General features: G+C 45.4%; 1 protein-coding gene across 6 annotated transcripts in view; it reads left to right on the forward strand.

Annotated features, from left to right (window-relative positions):
• Window positions 1-17322, forward strand: part of LOC105492001 (exonuclease 3'-5' domain containing 1) — a 49893-nt gene extending 32571 nt beyond the window's left edge. For all 6 annotated transcript variants that reach the window (XM_011758831.2, XM_011758842.3, XM_071067073.1 and 3 more), the window contains 5 exons: window positions 1377-1481; window positions 1559-1639; window positions 5905-6048; window positions 7947-8138; window positions 15451-17322. In XM_011758831.2, the coding sequence (XP_011757133.2) occupies window positions 1377-1481; window positions 1559-1639; window positions 5905-6048; window positions 7947-8138; window positions 15451-16113 (1185 nt within the window). In that variant the 3' untranslated portion in view covers window positions 16114-17322. The remainder of the gene's footprint in view (window positions 1-1376; window positions 1482-1558; window positions 1640-5904; window positions 6049-7946; window positions 8139-15450) is intronic.
• Window positions 17323-18801: the final 1479 nt, after the last annotated feature.

Raw genomic sequence — 18801 nt, forward strand, 5'->3', positions numbered from 1 at the left:
AAATTAGCCTGGCATGGTGGCAGGCACCTGTAGTCCCAGCTACTTGGGAGGCTGAGGCAAGAGAATGGCGTGAACCTGGGCAGTGGAGGTTGCAGTGAGCCGAGATCGCATCACTGCACTCCAGGCTGGGCAACAGAGCGAGACTCCATCTCAAAAAACAAAAAAAAAGAAAAAAGAAAATCACAGTGATTGTGTCTTAGTTTTTTTTACTTAAGAACAAATTTTACCTGTTTTCTCTAAGAATCAAGTACCTATCATTTAAAAGTGAAGATGTGGTGGGGTATGGTGGCTCACGCCTATAATCCCAGCATTTTGGGAGGCCAAGGCAGGCAGATTGCTTTAGCCTAGGAGTTTGAAACCAGCCTGGGCAACATGGCAAAGCCCAGTCTCTACAAAAAATACAAAAATTAGCTGAGTGTGGTGGTGGACGCCTGTAATCCAGGTACTTGGGAGGCTGAGGTGGGAGAATCACAAGAGCCTGGGTGGTGGAGGTTGCAGTGAGCCAAGATCACGCCACTGTCATCCAGCCTGGGTGACGGAGCAAGGCCCTGTCTCAAAAAAAATAAAGTTTTGGGAGGCTGATGCTGGTGGATCATTTGAGGTCAGGAGTTTGAGACCAGCCTGGCCAACATGGTGAAACCCCATCTCTAAAAAAATACAAAAATTGGCCAGGTGCAGGGGCTCACGGCTGTAATCCCAGCACTTTAGGAGGTTGAGGTGGGTGGATCACCTGAGGTCAGGAATTTGAGACTAGCCTGGCCAATGTGGTGAAACCCCTTCTCACTGGACGCGGAGGCTCATGCATGTAATCCCAGCACTTTGGAAGGCCAAGGCGGGTGGATCATGAGGTCAAGAGATCGAGACCATCCTGGCCAACATGGTGAAACCCCTTCTCTACTAAAAATAACAAAAATTAGCTGGGCGTGGTGGCATGCACCTGTAATCCCAGCTACTTGGGAGGCTGAGACAGGAGAATTGCTTGAACCCAGGAGGCAGAGGCTGCAGTGAGCCGAGATCACACCACTGCACTCCAGCCCAGGTGACAGAGCAAGACTCTGTCTCAAAAAAACCCAAAAAAACAAAAAACAAAACCAAAAATTATATGGACTTGGTGCCACATGCCTGTAATCCCAGCTACTTGGGAGGCCGAGGCAGGAGAATTGCTTGAATCCAGGAGATGGAGGTTGCAGTGAGCCGTGAGTGTGCCACTGCACTCCAGCCTGGGCAACAGAGCAAAACTTTGTCTCTAAATAAATAAATAAATAAAGTGAAGATGTTAGATATTTTATCACATGTCTTTTACTCTTCATCCTCAAATTTCCCTTCCTCAGTTCTGTCTTATCCTATGACATGTGTGTCTGGATGGTCTATTGTAGGTGGCCACAAATTGCCGAGTTTACTTATTTGACATTTTCCTTCTGGGAAGTCGAGCTTTCAACAATGGACTTCAGATGATATTAGAAGACAAGAGAATTTTGAAGGTAAGTATATAAACCGATTCCTGTGCTATTAAGATTAGCAGCCAGGTTCTAATGACTGTTCCCTTCTGATTCCTTAGGTTATCCATGATTGTCGTTGGCTTTCTGATTGCCTCTCTCATCAGTATGGAATTTTGCTGAATAATGTCTTTGACACACAGGTACATGAAGGGAAGCACTGGATTCAAACCATTATATGCAGCTCCTGTAGATAAAAAGGCTCATCTGGTCATCTGATGAGTGAAAGTGTTTTTAAATTTTTTTTTTTTCATGCTCCATTTCTGCTCACTTTTCATGTAAAATGTTTGTACAATATGTGAGAACATTTGGTGTACTATAAAAGCACTGCAGAAAAGTTGCTTAAAATTATTTATAAAGATGTTTTCCTCATTTTGCTCCAGAATTTGTCAAATAAGAAGCAAGATTCATACTCCATAGCATTCAGAAACTTGAGCAATTTAGGGATCATTCAGAAGCCTGATATGGGAGACATAGTGTGAGATGAACAATCACATATCTGCCTTTACCACATATGTAACAATTAAGGCAAGCTGACATCTAGCTCAGGGGTACAGGTCATCCTGCGTATGCCCCCCCCCAAATCTATGTGGGCCCCAAACAGCCTGAAGTGATATAATTTGTCTGTCATCTAGGGGACCTTAGAGAAATGATAAATCCCTAGATTCTACTAGCCATTGTTGTTGTTGTTGTTATTATTATTATTATTATTATTTGGAAGTGGAGTCTTACTGTGTTGCCCAAGCTAGTCTCAAACTCTTGCTCTCAAGCCATCCTCCTGCCTCAGCCACCCAAGTAAAGGCATGAACCTCTACTAGCTCTTAGAGCTGATCTGGGTTTCTGGTTTGACTGTGAGAACAGTAAAACCACTAGTTTTAATTATGTTTTCTTCAAGTTCTTCTAGTCTTTTAGGTTAATGACAGGAAAGGGAAATCTTGATTATGCAAGCTTAGAGCCTTTGGAGAGAAATTGAACTAATGAGTTGGCCAATTATTTTTGAGCAGCAATCTCTAAAAGTTCAATTTTATGTTACTATATTTGGTTCACTTTTTCTGTTTGTATATCTACTCATAATGAATTTGCTGCCATTTCTCACTTACCTCTTCCTTTGTGCCTTCTTTCAGGATGTTTCACTTAGTAGGGATTGCTTTTATGCTTACTCCAAAATCTAACATAATTGCTGTTTGTTTCCTTGAGGACATTAGGCTTCTTGATTAGATCTTATACGAATTGTCTAATGAAGACCTTGGCATATCTGTTCATGTTTTTCTTTTTAGAGTTACATAGTCCAAGAAGCAGAATTTTCACCAATTTGTTTTTCTATAACAGTGTATTAGTTTCTTATTGCTGCTGTGACAAATCACCACAAATTTAGTGGCCCAAAACAATGCAAATTTATTATTTTATTGTTTTAGGGGTCAGAAATCTTGAATCATTTTCACTAGGCTAAAGTCAAGGTGTCTTGCATGGCTGGTTTATTCTAGAAGCTCTTCTGAAGAGAGAGTGAGTTTTCTTGCCTTTTTCAGCTTCTAGCGGCCACTTGTATTCCTTGGCTTGTAGCCCCTTCCTCCATTTTCAAAGTGCATCACTGTAATCCCTGCTTCCATCATCACATCACCTTCTCCTCTGACTGTAGTAAAATCTCCTTCTGCCTCACTCTTTAAAAAATCACTTGTCAGGCCGGGCGCAGTGGCTCACGCCTGTAGTCCCAGCACTTTGGGAGGCCAAGGCAGGTGGATCACGAGTTCAGGAGATCGAGACCATCCTGGCTAACACAGTGAAACCTCATCTCTACTAAAAATACAAAAAATTAGCCAGTCGTAGTGGTGGCGGGTGCCTGTAGTCCCAGCTACTCGGAAGGCTGAGGCAGGGGAATGGTGTGAACCCAGGAAGCAGAGCTTGCAGTGAGCCGAGATCGCACCACTGCACTCCAGCCTGGGTGACAGAGCGACACTCTGTGCCACAAAAATAAAATAAAAATAAAAAAAAATTTTTTTAAATCATGGCCGGGCGCAGTGGCTCAAGCCTCTAATCCCAGCACTTTGGGAGGCCGAGGCGGGCGGATCACAAGGTCAGGAGATCGAGACCACAGTGAAACCCCGTCTCTACTAAAAATACAAAAAATTAGCCGGGCGCGGTGGCGGGTGCCTGTAGTCCTAGCTACTCAGGAGGCTGAGGCAGGAGAATGGCGTGAACCCGGGAGGCGGAGCTTGCAGTGAGCCGAGATCGCGCCACTGCACTCCAGCCTGGGCAACAGCGTGAGACTCCGTCTCAAAAAAAAAAAAAAAAAAAAAAATCACTTGTCATTCCATTTAGGGACTACCTGGATAATTCAGGATAATCTCATTTCAAAATCCTTAACTTAATCCCAGCTGTAAAGTCCCCTTTGTGTGTAAGATAACATTCACAGGTTCCAGTGCTTATGAAGTAGTTATCTTTGGGGGCCATTGGCCAGCCTACCACACATAGATAAATACTTTTAATTATTTATTTTATTAGGTTTTCTTATAAAATTTTCCTGGTTACCAGTAGATAATAAAAGTAATTTTTTTTTTCTGAGACAAGGTCTGGCTCTGTTGCCCAGGCTGGAGTGCAGTGGCATGATCATAGCTCTCTGCTAGTGAGGCCTCAAAGTCCTGGGCTCAAGCCGTCCTCCCACTTCAGCCTCCCAAGTAGCTGGGACTACAGGCACACACCACCATGCCTGGCTGATTTTTAATTTTTTTTTAATATATGGGATCTCTCTATGTTGTCCAGGCTGGTCTTGAACTCCCGACCTCAAACAGTCCTCTAGCCTTGACTTCTCAAAGTGCCGGGATTACAGGTGTGAGCCAACATGCCAGGCCCATCTGTTTTCCTCCCAGAAACGGAGTCTCACTATGTTGCCCATGCTGGCCCTGAACTCCTGAGCTCAAGAGATCCTCCTGGTTCAGCTCCCAACTCGCTGGGACTATAGGAATGCATTCTCAGCCCACTAAAAATAATTCTTGAATTTTATCTCCCTTTCTTCATTCCCTAAAGGGTAACAAAGACTAATAAACAACCATAAGGCAGGCAGGTATTATAAAACAAGGAGAAAAAAAAAATTACGGGCAGTGGCTCACGCCTATAATCCCAAGACTTTGGGAGGCGGAGACAGGGGGATTGCTTGAGCCCAGGAATTTGAGATCAGCCTGAACAATGTAGCGAGACCTTGTCTCTACAAAAAAGTTTAAGAATACTAGCCAGGCGTAGTGGGATGTGCCTGTAGCCCTAGCTACTTGGAGGCTGAGGCGGGAGGATCCCTTGAACCTGGAAGATTGAGGCTGCAATGAGCCATAATTGTGGCATTGTACTCCAGCCTGGGAGATAGAGCAAGACCCTATATCAAAAAAAAAAAAAAAAAAAAAACCTGGCGCAGTGGTTCATGCCTGTAATCCCAACACTTTGGGAACCCAAGGCGGGCGGATCACAAGGTCAAGAGATCGAGACTATCCTGGCCAACATGGTGAAACCCTGGTAAAAATACAAAAATTATCCAGGCATGGTGGCGCACACCTGTAATCACAGCTACTCAGGAGGCTGAGGCAGGATAATTGCTTGAATCCAGGAGGTGGAGGTTGCAGTGAGCTGAGATCACACCATTGCACTCCAGCTCTGGGCGACAGAGGAAGACCTGTCTCAGGAAAAGAAAAAAGAAAGTAGATAAGAACACAGTAAAGTTGGGTTGCTGGGTGTGATGGCTTGTGCCTGTAGTCATGGTTACTATGGAGGCTGAGGTGGGAGGATTGCTTGAGCTAAGGAGTTTTGGACTGTAGGGCGCTGTGCTGATTGGATGCCTGTACTAAGATTGGCATCCATGTGGTGACCTCCCAGGAGCGGGGAAAACCACCAGGTTGCCTAAGTAAGGGTGAACGAGCCCAGGTCAGACATGGAACAGGTCAGAACCCCTGTGCTCATCAGTAGTGGAATCCTGCCTGTGAATAGCCACTGCACTCCAGCCTGGAAAACATAGCAAGACCCTGTCTCTAAAAAAAAAAAAAAAAAAAAAGTTGAAAATTAGCCAGGCGTCATAGCTTGCACCTGTAGTCCCAGCTACTTGGGAGGCTGAGGCAGGAAAATTGCTTGAACCTGGAAGGTGGGGGTTGCGGTGAGCTGAGATCACACCACTGCACTCCAGCCTGGGTGACAGAGCAAGACTCCACCTTAAAAAAAAAGAAAAAAAAAATTGAGCTTTTATTCTGTTTTTTTTTTTCCCCCATTTTTCAAATTAAGTTGACTGAACAACTTTAAATTTCCTGATGACATGGTCTATTGTGTGGGTCCTTGGGGAAAATGTTATTTAGACATTTCTCTAAATATATTTCTGGCATGAGATAGCTCTCTGTATATATTCAACTGCTCTGTTTGTCTTTTTAAAATACCACAGGTAGCAGATGTACTTCAGTTTTCCATGGAAACGGGTGGCTATCTTCCAAACTGCATCACTACTTTGCAGGAGAGTTTAATCAAACACCTTAAAGTAGCCCCTAAATATCTCTCCTTTCTAGAAAAGAGACAAAAACTGATTCAGGTGAGTGTTAGAGGATGTCGTGTATGACATTATCTTTTTTCAAGTGTTTTCTGAGCTGCATTATCAGCCTGTTATATAGAAAAATGACAGCTGCCATGTACTCATATGAACATTGCCAAAATCTTAACTGTGCCAAATGGGAATAGTTTATATCTGGTCTCAAGTGGATAAAAGCCAGGATCCAGATTTGCTGGCTCTCAATTAAAAAGCACTTTTAGGCCGGGCTCAGTGGCTCACGCCTGTAATCCCAGCACTTTGGGAGGCCGAGGTGGGCAGATTAACTGAGGTCAGGAGTTCAAGACCAGCCTGACTAACATGGTGAAATCTCATCTCTACTAAAAATACAAAAATTAGCTGGGCATTGTGGCAGGCGTCTGTAATCTCAGCCACTCGGAAGGCGGAGGCAGGAGAATCGCTTGAACCCGGAGTTGGGGGCAGGGGCAGCGGACATTGCAGTGAGCTGAGATCGCACCACTGCACTCCAGCCTGGGCAACCGAGTGAGACTCCGTCTCAAAAAATAATAAATAAATAAAATAAGCACTTTTAAATACATTTTCTTTTCTTTTTTTTTTTTTTTTGAGACGGAGTCTCGCTGTGTCTCCCAGGCTGGAGTGCAGTGGCGTGATCTCGGCTCACTGCAAGCTCCGCCTCCCGGGTTCACGCCATTCTCCCGCCTCAGCCTCCCAAGTAGCTGAGACTACAGGCGCCGCCACCACGCCCGGCTAGTTTTTTGTATTTTTAGTAGAGACGGGGTTTCACCATGTTAGCCAGGATAGTCTCGATCTCCTGACCTCGTGATCCACCCGCCTTGGCCTCCCAAAGTGCTGGGATTACAGGCTTGAGCCACCGCGCCCAGCCTAAATACATTTTCTAGCTGTGACGGGGGAAATTTTTGTGAGAATTTGGATCAAGGCAATGGAACCAAAAATCACCCTAGTTATTTCTCCCAAAGTAAAGTAAATTTTCTTTAGCTTCTGACATCCTTGCATGCAAACTTAGGTCATAATTGTATTGGCTGCAGTTCTGTTCACATAATCAAGTTTGCTGCCTCTGGCTTTGAGAAGTCTTGATTGACCAACCTCTACCCTGCTCTTTCTCTGTTACGCACACACTGTTAATGTAGGAGTATGTGTGCAAAGCGTGTGTATGCTCAAAGGCTATCAATAGTGTGAAAGTAGAAGGTAATAATAGAAGAAAACAATAGTGTCTTAAATTAAGCAACACTTTAAACAGTTCTTTTCTTTTTTTTTTTTTTTTTTTTTTGAGACAGAGTCTCGCTTAGTCGCCCAGGCTGGAGTGCAGTGGCGCGATCTCGGCTCACTGCAAGCTCCGCCTCCTGGGTTCACTCCATTCTCCTGCCTCAGCCTCCCGAGTAGCTGGGACTACAGGCGCCTGCCGCCTCGCCCGGCTAATTTTTTGCATTTTTAGTAGAGACGGGGTTTCACAGTGTTAGCCAGGATGGTCTCAATCTCCTGACCTTGTGATCCACCCGCCTCGGCCTCCCAAAGTGCTGGGATTACAGGCGTGAGCCACCGCGTCCGGCCGAACAGTTCTTTTCTTGAGTCTCACTCTGTCACCAGGCTGGAGTGCCGTGGGGCGATCTCAGCTCACCGCAACCTCTGCCTCCTGGGTTAAAGCGATTCTCCTGTCTCAGCCTCCTGAGTAGCTGAGACTACAGGCACGCGCCACCACACCCGGCTAATTTTTGTATTTTTAGTAGAGATGGGGTTTCACCATGTTAGCCAGGATGGTCTCGATGTCTTGACCTTGTGATCCGCCCATCTCGGTCTCCCAAAGTGCTGGGATTACAGGCGTGAGCCACTGCGCCCGGCCTTAAACAATTATTTTCTTTAAAGTCTTGCTTACTATTCAGAGGAAATTGTTTTATTGTCTCCAGGAAAATCCAGAAGTGTGGTTCATCCGACCTGTGTCACCCTCTTTACTGAAAATTTTGGCCCTGGAAGCTACCTACCTGTTACCCCTTCGCTTGGCACTCCTAGATGAGATGATGTCTGACCTAACCACCCTGGTGGATGGTTACCTAAACACGTATCGTGAAGGGTCTGCAGACCGGCTTGGAGGCACCGAGGTAGGTGCAGCTGTCTGTCTTCAGGACCTCCTTTCTGCCTTCTTCTCAAGGAAGGCAGACGCAGTGACACCCTTTCTTCATAGCTGCAATAGTTTTTATGGGGCCAACTTGGTGATAAATACTCTTGAAGGGGCAACAGCTTGGGCATGATCCATCCCCTCACCTTTTTATAATATTAAGTTAGGTTTCCAGGAAATATTTCTGTCTAAGAATGGGTAAGTTTAATATTTCCATGTTTATTTTTTTATTTTTATTTTATTTTTTCAGACGGAGTCTCACTCTGTCACCCAGGCTGGAGTACAATGACGTGATCTCAGCTCACTGAAAACTCCACCTCTTGGGTTCCAGTGATTCTCCTGCCTCAGCCTCCTGAGTAGCTGGGATTACAGGCACCTGCCACCACGCCCAGCTAATTTTTGTATTTTTTTTTTTTTTTTTTTTGAGACGGAGTCTTGCTCTGTCACCCAGGCTGGAGTGCAGTGGCCGGATCTCAGCTCACTGCAAGCTCCGCCTCCCGGGTTTACGCCGTTCTCCTGCCTCAGCCTCCCGAGTAGCTGGGACTACAGGCGCCCGCCACCTCGCCCGGCTAGTTTTTTTGTATTTTTTAGTAGAGACGGGGTTTCACCGTGTTAGCCGGGATCGTCTCTCGATCTCCTGGCCTCGTGATCCGCCCGTCTCGGCCTCCCAAAGTGCTGGGATTACAGGCTTGAGCCACCGCGCCCGGCCTAATTTTTGTATTTTTAGTAGAGGCGGGGTTTCACCATGTTGGCCAGGTTGTTCTCAAACTCCTGACCTCGTGATACGCCCACCTTGGCCTCCCAAAGTGCTGGGATTACAGGTGTGAGCTACCACGCCCAGCCAATTTTTTTTTTTTTTTTTTTTTTTTTTTTTTTTTTTTTTTTTTTTTGAGACGGAGTCTCGCTCTGTAGCCCAGGCTGGAGTGCAGTGGCCGGATCTCAGCTCGCTGCAAGCTCCGCCTCCCGGGTCCACGCCATTCTCCTGCCTCAGCCTCCCGAGTAGCTGGGACTACAGGCGCCCGCCACCTCACCCGGCTAGTTTTTTTTTGTATTTTTTAGTAGAGATGGGGTTTCACTGTGTTAGCCAGGATGGTCTCGATCTCCTGACCTCGTGATCCACCCGTCTCGGCCTCCCAAAGTGCTGGGATTACAGGCTTGAGCTACCGCGCCCGGCAACGCCCAGCCTATTTTTATTTTTTGAGATGCAGTCTCGCTGTGTCACCCAGGCTGGAATGCAGTGGTATGATCTCAGCTCACTGTAGCCTCAGCCTCCTGGGTTCAAGGAATTCTCCTGCCTCAGCCTCCCAAGTAGCTGGGATTACAGGCACCTGCCACCATGCCCGGCTAATTTTTGTATTTTTAGTAGAGACGGGGTTTTACCATGTTGGCCAGGCTGGTCTTGAACTCCTGACCTTAGGTGATTAGCCTGCCTCGGCCTCCCAGAGTGCTGGGATTACAGGCATAAGCCACTGTGCCTGGCCTCCATATTTATTCTCTTTTTTTTTTTTTTTGAGATGGAGTCTTGCTCTGTTGCCTAGGCTGGAGTGCAGTGGCACAATCTTGGCTCACTGCAAGCTCTGCCTCCCGGGTTCAGCCATTCTCCTGTCTCAGCCTTCCAAGTAGGTGGGATTACAGGTGCCCACCACTGCGCCTGGCTAAGTTTTTTTTTTTTTTTTTTGTATTTTTTAGTAGAGATGGGGTTTCACTGTGGTCTCAATCTGCTGACGTTGTGATCCACCCACCTCGGCCTCCCAAAGTGCTGAGATTACAGGCATGAGCCACTGCACCCGGCCACCCGTATTTATTCTTATGCAGCAGAGAGATATAAAAAAACTATAGGTCTGAGGTCAGGAGTTCGAGACCAGCCTGGCCAACATGATGAAATCCCATCTCAACTAAAAATACAAAAAATGAACCAGGTGTGGTGCCACATGCCTGTAATCCCAGCTACTCAGGAGGCTGAGGCAGGAGAACAGCTTGAACCCGGGAGGTGGAGGTTGCAGTGAGCTGAGATCACACCACTGTACTCCAGCCTGGGTGACAGAGCAAGACTCTGTCTCAAAAAAAAAAAAAAAAAAAAAGAAAGAAAAGAAAAAAAAGGAAAAGCTTAAACTATTAAACTGAGAATTTCAATCATTTTTCAAGCATACTATGAATATTAACAATGACTGTCTCAAAAAAAAAAAGGGCTGGGGCCGGCTATGGTGGCTTACGCCTGTAATCCCAGCACTTTGGGAGGCCAAGGCTGATGATCACCTGAGGTCAAGAGTTTGAAATAAGCCTGGCAAACATGGTGAAACCCCGTCTCTACAAAAAATACAAAAATTAGCTGGGCATGGTGGCAGGCACCTGTAGTCCCAGCTACTTGGGAGACTGAGGCAGGAGAATCGTTTGAACCCAGGAGGTGGGGACTGCAGTGAGCCGAAATTCTGCTGCTGCACTCCAGTCTGGGTGACCAGCAGAGACTCTGTCTGAAAAAGAAAAGAAAATAAATGAGAGGCAAGGGAAGGGGAGGGGAGGGGAGGGGAGGAGTGTGGAGGGAAGGAGAGGAGGAGGAAGGGAGAGAAGGGGAGGGGGAGGAAGAGGGAGAGGGAGGAAGAGAGGGGTGAGGGGAGGAGGAGGGAAAGGGAGAGGGAGGAGGAGGAGGGGAGGGAGACTATGGACCAGGATTTGGCAAATTGTAGCCTGCTGGCCAAATCTGGCCTGCAGACTGTTTTCTCCAGCTCATGAGCTAAGAACAAATTTAACATTTTTAAACGATTGTTTGAAAAAAAAAGTAGTAGAAGTAGTATATGAGACTGTGGCTCACAAAGCCTAAAATATTTGCTGTTTTGTCCTTTACAGGAAAAGTTTGCCAGTTGCCGCTATAAACCAATCTTACTTATGAATATTGATATCAAATCTTAATAGCTTTTTTTTTTTCTTTGTTTTGAGATGGGGTTTCGCTCTTGTTGCCCAGGCTGGAGTGCAGTGGCATGATAGCGGCTCACTACAACCTCCGCCTCCTGGGTTCAAGCGATTCTCCTGCCTCAGCCTCCCGAGTAGCTGGGATTACAGGCATGCGCTACCACGCCTGGCTAATTTTGTATTTTTAGTAGAGACGGGGTTTCTCCATTTTGGTCAGGCTGGTCTCGAACTCCTGACCTCAGATGATCTGCCCTCCTTGGCCATCCAAGATGCTAGGATTGGCTGGGCGCGGTGGCTCACACCTGTAATCCCAGCACTTTGGGAGGCCGAGACGGGCGGATCACGAGGTCAGGAGATCGAGACCATCCTGGCTAGCACAGTGAAACCCCGTCTCTACTAAAAAATACAAAAAAATTAGCCGGGCGAGGTGGCGGGCGCCTGTAGTCCCAGCTACTCGGGAGGCTGAGGCAGGAGAATGGCGTGAACCTGGGAGGCGGAGCTTGCAGTGAGCTGAGATCCGGCCACTGTACTCCAGCCTGGGCGACAGAGCGAGACTCCGTCTCAAAAAAAAAAAAAAGATGCTAGGATTACAGGCGTGAGCCACTGCGCCCAGCCTAATACTAGCATTTTTTTTTTTTTTTTTTTTTTTTTTTTGAGACGGAGTCTTTTGCTCTGTCACCCAGGCTGGAGTGCAGTGGCGCGAACTCGGCTCACTACAAGCTCCGCCTCCTGGGTTTGCGCCATTCTCCTGCCTCAGCCTCCCGAGTAGCTGGGACTACAGGCGCCCGCCACCCTGCCCGGCTAGTTTTTTTTTTTTTTTTTTTGTACTTTTAGTAGAGACGGGTTTTCACCGTGTTAGCCAGGATGGTCTTGATCTCCTGACCTTGTGATCCGCCCGTCTCGGCCTCCCAAAGTGCTGGGATTACAGGCGTGAGCCACCGCACCCGGCCTAATACTAGCATTTTTTATATGAACCCTATATATGTTATTATTTTTAATGTGTTACTGGATTCTAGTTGTAAGCATGGTTCAGTGTGACAAGATTCTCGCCCATTTCAGTAGAGCCAAGAAAGTCTTATGATTATCTTATAAATTGTAATATTCTACATGCATTATTGGTCACAGTTGGAATAGATGGTAACTTTTCTAACCCAATAAAATATATACAGTCATCTCTTAGTATCTGTGGGGGATTGGTTCCAGGATCCCCCATGGATTCCAAAACCCATGATGCTCAAGTCCCTTATGTGAAATGTAAGGATGATTATATGAAACATATGGATGAGCCGGGCGTGGTGGCTCATGCCTGTAATCCCAGCACTTTGGGAGGCCAAGGCAGGCAGATACCTTGGGCACGGGAGTTTGAAAACAGACTGGCCAACATGGTGAAATCCTGTCTCTACTAATAATACAAAAATTAGCTGGGCATGGTGGTGCATGCCTGTAATTCCAGCTACTCGGGAGGCTGAGGCAGGAGAATCGCTTGAACCCAGGAGGTGGAGGTTGCAGTGAGCCAAGATTGCACCATTGTACTCCAGCCTGGGCGACAAGAGCAAAACTCCATCTCCTAAAAAAAAAAAGAAATGTATGGATGAAATGTATGTCCCTTATATGAAATGTAAGGATGATTTAAAGTATAGGGGAGGATATGTATAGGTTATATGGAAATGTGCAGCAGCATTTTTTCGTTTTTCACTATCATATTTTCCCCTATACTTTAAATCATTCTTAGATTACTTATAATAGCTAATACAATGTAAATGCTATGTACATAGTTGTCATATTGCATTGTTTATGGAATAATGAAATGAAAAAACAAGTTTGTACATAATCATTTCAAATGCAGCCATCCTTTTTTTTTTTTTTTTTTTTTTTTTTTTTGAGACAGAGTCTTGCTCTGTCACCCAGGCTGGAGTGCAGTGGTACAACCTGGGTCATTGCAACCTCCACCTCCTGAGTTCAAGTGATTCTCCTCCCTCAGCCTCCTGAGTAGCTGAAATTACAAGCATGTGCTACCACACTCAGCTAATTTTTGTATTTTTAGTAGAGATGGGATTTGGCCATGTTGGTCAGGCTGGTCTGGAACTCCTGACCTCAAGTGATCCGCCCACCTCAGCCTCCCAAAGTGCTGGGATTACAGGTGTGAACCACTTTTTCCTGACTATTGCAATCTACAATTGGTTGAATCCATGGATGCAGAACCCATGGATATGGAAAGTATCTCAAGAGAGAAGACTACATATTTGTTTGAGAACACTAATATCAGGAATAGTACAAAAATTGTGACTCTCACCACTATTTTAGCATTTTTGAAGCTATTAGCCAGTGAAATTAGAAAATAAAATGTGAGCTATGAAAATCGAAAAAAGGAATCGGAATTATGACTTGCCAGTTATACAACTAAAAACTAAAAAGGAACAACTGAAAAAGACTACCACAAACAAAAAGCCAATTTATAAAGTGCCTGGGTACAAATGTAAAAATTACTAGCTTTTTGATATCCATATAAGCAGCTAAAAAAACATAATCAGAGGCCAGGTGTGGTGGCTTATGCCTATAATCCCAGCACTTTGGAAGGCTGAGGTGGGAGGATCGCTTGAGCCCAGGGGTTCAAGACCAGCCTGGCCAGCGTAGTGAAACCCTGTCTCTACAAAAAAATTAAAAATTAGCCAGGCGTGGTGGCACACACCTGAAGTTCCAGCTACTCTGAGTGGCGGAGGCTGAGGTGGGAGGATTGGTTGAGCCCAGCAGGTGGAGATTGCAGTAAACCATGATCACACCACTGTACTTCAGCCTGGGTGACAGAACAAGGCCTTGTCTCAAAAAAAACCCCACAAAAATTAGCAAAGTGTGGTGGCATGCACCTGTGCTTCCAGCTACTCAGGAGGCTGAGGCAAGAGGATCACTAAAGGCCAGGAGTTAGAGGTTACAGTGAGCCATGATTGCACCGTTGCACTCCAGCCTAGGCAACAGAGCAAGACCCTGTCTAAAAAAAAACAAAAACAAAAAACTCCCCCAAACCTGAAAGAGTTAACAAAATAAAAATTTGTAGGAAAGGCCGGGCGCGGTGGCTCAAGCCTGTAATCCTAGCACTTTGGGAGGCCGAGACGGGCGGATCACGAGGTCAGGAGATCGAGACCATCCTGGCTAACACGGTGAAACCCCGTCTCTACTAAAAAAAAAAATACAAAAAATTAGCCGGGCGAGGTGGCGGGCGCCTGTAGTCCCAGCTACACGGGAGGCTGAGGCAGGAGAATGACGTAAACCCGGGAGGCGGAGCTTGCAGTGAGCTGAGATCCGGCCACTGCACTCCAGCCCGGGCGACAGAGCGAGACTCCGTCTCAACAAAAAAAAAAAAAAAATTTGTAGGAAAATAAAAATGTAATCCAATGAAAAAAAATATATGTATATGATCAGGTAGACTATCTTTGGGAGATAATACAAGAAACTGCTCTAAGAAGATGTACCTGCTAAGGCAGCTGAGGCCAGGTTGGAAGGGAGACTGACTTTTCCTGTATAATGTTTTTACATGCGTGCATACACAAACAGACACACAGCCCTATGGATTCATTCCCTTTTCAAAATATTGAAATTACTGGAAAAATGATACTACTATAATTGAAGACACCAGAGGGTGCTATATGAACACATTTGAATAGACTCTCATTTACCAATTACCATTTGGTACAATAGAAGTGATTTCAGGCCAGGCGCAGTGGCTCAAGACTATAATTCCAGCATTTTGGGAGGCCAAGGCAGGCCGGCTGATCATGAGGTCAGGAGATCGAGACCATCCTGGCTAACATGGTGAAACCCCATCTCTACTAAAATACAAAATTTACCTGGGCATGGCTGGGTGCAGCGGCTCACGCCTGTAATCCCAGCACTTTGGGAGGCCGAGTCAGGTGATCACGGGGTCAGGAGATCAAGACCATCCTGGCTAATGCAGTGAAACCCCGTCTCTATTAAAACAAAAAAAAAAATTAGCTGGGCGTGGTAGCAGGCGCCTGTAGTCCCAGCTACTTGTGAGGCTGAGGCAGGAGAATGGCCTGAACCCAGGAGGCGTATCTTGCAGTGAGCCCAGATCACACCACTGCACTTCAGCCTGGGCAACAGAGGGAGACTCTGTCTCAAAAAAAAAAAAAAAAAAATTACCTGGGCAGGGTGGCGCATGCCTCTAATCCCAGCTACTTGAGAAGCTAAGGCAGGAGAACTGCTTGAACCAGGGAATCAGAGGTTGCAGTGAGCTGAGATCGCCCCACTGCACTCCAGCCTGGTGACAGAGGGACACTCTGTCTCAAAAAAAAAAAAAAAAAAAAAAAAGTGATTTTAAGTACCAAATTCAGAAGTTTAGTTACAATAAACTTGTGTTTGCTTTCTCTTCTTAGCCTACATGTATGGAGCTGCCAGAGGAACTGCTTCAACTCAAGGACTTCCAGAAGCAGCGCAGGGAGAAAGCTGCAAGAGAATACAGGGTGAATGCACAGGGGCTCCTAATAAGGACAGTGCTACAGCCAAAGAAATTAGTGATAGAGAGAGCAGAGAAAGAGGAGAAAGTCAAAGGCTTCTTATTTGGTAAAAATTTTAGGATAGATAAAGCTCCAAGTTTTACATCTCAAGACCTTCATGGGGATGTGAATTTACTGAAAGAAGAATCTTTGAATAAACAAGCTACAAAGCCTCAGCATCTGCCTCCCATAGAGGAAGGGGAAACCAGTGAGGATTCCAGTAACAAACTCATTTGCTCTGAGTCAAAGGGGTCAGAGGACCAGAGAATAACTCAGAAAGAACACTTTATGACACCCAAACATGAGTTGCAGGCAAGTTTATCTTTGAAAGAGGAGATAGAACAGTTATTGATGGTGGAAAACAAGGAAGATTTAAAATGCACAAAACAGGCTGTTTCAATGTCTTCCTTTTCTCAGGAAACCAGAATGTCTCCAAGTGACACCTTTTATCCTATAAAAAATGCTGTGCTTTCCACACTCCCTCCTTGTCCAGCCTTGGAGAAGATCGATTCCTGGATAAATCCTTTTCTAACTCTGCCTTAGAGATGTGCAGTTTGTTCTTAAGGCCATGCAGGTGGCATATTTCCTTTGCCATCAGGGCCTTCCACAGTGCCCACGTTCCTCATGTTGTAAATGTAGTAATGCTTCAGTCACAGGGGAAAATTATATCCTCTTGCTTACTCCTGTGTTCCAGGTATGCAGAGAATGAGAATGAATAAGTTAAATGATGGAAGAAGTATAATTTCTGATTATGTCACTGTGTAGAAATGTTCTCAGTGACCAGAGTGCATTATTTCTCATAATTTGGGTTTAGAGGATTTGAAGAAAGGAAAAATCTTGGGCTTAGTGTCAGGAAGACGCCATCATTTTCAAATTTTGTTTTGCTTCTTGACTTGCAGATTCCTCTGAAGGGAGCTGGTAAAACTATTAATGATCCATTTTAAAAATTGGTACCTGATAATTTTACCAGTACTTTTTTTCTTTTTTATTTATTTATTGGTTTTATTTATTTATTTTTTTTACCGCTCCTTGTGGAGCAGGGCTACACCATAGGCAGTGTGCCTGGAGTAGCCACTTTTTTCCTTTCTAAAATATGTTATTAACTTTATGTTTGAATGTTGTATGTTTTGTCTGTCTCTTAGGCAAATAGTTAATATTATAGGAATCAATAATTTAATTTTTGTTTTATTTATTTATTTTTTGATGGAGTCTCGCTCCGTCGCCCAGGCTGGAGTGCAGTGGTATGATCTCTGCTCACTGCAACCTCCACCTCCCGGGTTCAAGCGATTCTCCTGCCTCAGCCCCCCGAGTAGCTGGGATTGCAGGTGCCCACCACCACGCCCGGCTAATTTTTGTATTTTTAGTAGAGACAGGGTTTCACCATGTTGGCCAGGCTGGTCTCGAACTCCTGACTGACCTCGTGGTCCACCCGCCTTGGCCTTCCAAATTGCTGGGATTACAGGTATGAGTCACCGTGCCCAGCCAATATCTTTATTTTAATTTGTTTTTATTTCCTTTACTTTTAGCTGGTTTTGTCCATTTTCCTAACAAAGCAGGAACCCTGGGTTTCTTTTTAGTCTGTCTGTTGTATAAACTTGAAATCTGACTCCATTCTGTTTGCCTGGAGTTAGTATACTTTCTTAGGTTGAAAGGAAGGCAGCTTGTATTGAGCCTTTTAAAGTATTGAATGCTTGCAAATTGCTCACGTTCTTTTGTGTAAAATAACCAATAAACCTGTTTTGGCATATTCTACTTAAAAAGAACAATCTCTCACTTTTCTTAATTGGGTCAGGGTGGAAAGAAATGTCTGGATTTCTAGGTCCAGAGTCCAGTTTATAAATCTGTGATTCGACTCTTACTCTTTTTGCGCTTAGGAACAATGTAAGCTCAGGAGCATCCTTGTCTGCACTGGTTGATTCTGTGTGCCACTGAGAGAATTGCTATGCCTTCCCAAACTCCGGAACCCAGATCTAATCTGAGTTTAAGATTAAGGCAGGCCTAAGGGCAGTCGGTTCAGCCCTGCAGTTGCCTTGTCTCACCTTATACTTAGTTTAGAAAGTCACTTGGGGCCAGAGTAGTTACTGGTTTATCTCTGGTGAATGCATCTCCAGGTTGAGCCCAGAATGTGGTCAATCGAGGTTAACTCTGCAAAAGGCATGGATTCCTGTAAAATTTTTGAACTTCATTTAGCTTCTTAACAGAACCACTCAGTTGCTGGTCTTGAACTCCTGACCTCAGGTGAGCCACAAGATCATTCAGTTGCTACTCATAACATATATACATACATGCTATAAAGTACAATGTAAAAAAAAAAAAAATGGAAAAAAAGGTACAATGTAGTACCCCTCAGGGTGGGCACGGTGACTCACACCTGTAATCCCAGCACTCTGGGAGGCCGAGGCGGGTGGATCACGAGGTCAGGAGTTTGAGACCAGCCTGGCCAAGATGGTGAAACACTGTCTTTACTAAAAATACAAAAATTAGCCAGGCGTGGTGGCATGCGCCTGTAATTCCAGCGCCTTGTAATTCCAGCCTGAGGCAGAAGAATTGCTTGAACCCAGGAGGCAGAGGTTGCAGTGAGCTGAGATCGCGCCACTGCACTCCAGCCTGAGCGACAGAACGAAACTCCATCTCAAAAAAGAAAAAAAAAAAAAAAAGAAAGTACAACGTAGTACCCCTCATGTTATAAAAAGGATTTTTCCGGCCCAGCGTGGTGGCTCATGCCTGTAATCCCAGCACTTTGGGAGGCTGAGGAAGATGAATCACCTGAGGTCAGGAGTTGGAGACCAGCCTGGCCAACATGGTGAAACTCTGTCTCTACAAAAAATACAAAAAGTAGCCAGGTGTGATAGCACACAAGTAATCCCAGTTACTTAGGAGGCTGAGGCAGGAGAATCACTTGAACCTGGGAGGTGGAGGTTGCACTGAGCTGACATGGCACCACTGCACTACAGCCTGGGCAACAGAGTGAGACTCTTATCGGAAAAAAAAAAAAGCCAGGCGCAGTGGCTCACGTCTGTAATCCCAGAACTTTGGGAGGCGAGGCAGGCAGATCAATCGAGGTCAGGACTTTGACACCAGACTGGCCAACGTGGTGAATCCCTCTGTCTACTAAAAATACAAAAATTAGCCAGGTATGCTGGCAGGCACCTGTAATCCCAACTACTCAGGAAGCTGAAGTGAGAGAATCATATGAACCAGGAAGGTGGAGGTTGCAGTGAGCTAAGATCA

This window comes from Macaca nemestrina, chromosome 7, assembly GCF_043159975.1.
Source record: "Macaca nemestrina isolate mMacNem1 chromosome 7, mMacNem.hap1, whole genome shotgun sequence".
Taxonomy (NCBI): Eukaryota; Metazoa; Chordata; class Mammalia; order Primates; family Cercopithecidae; genus Macaca; species Macaca nemestrina.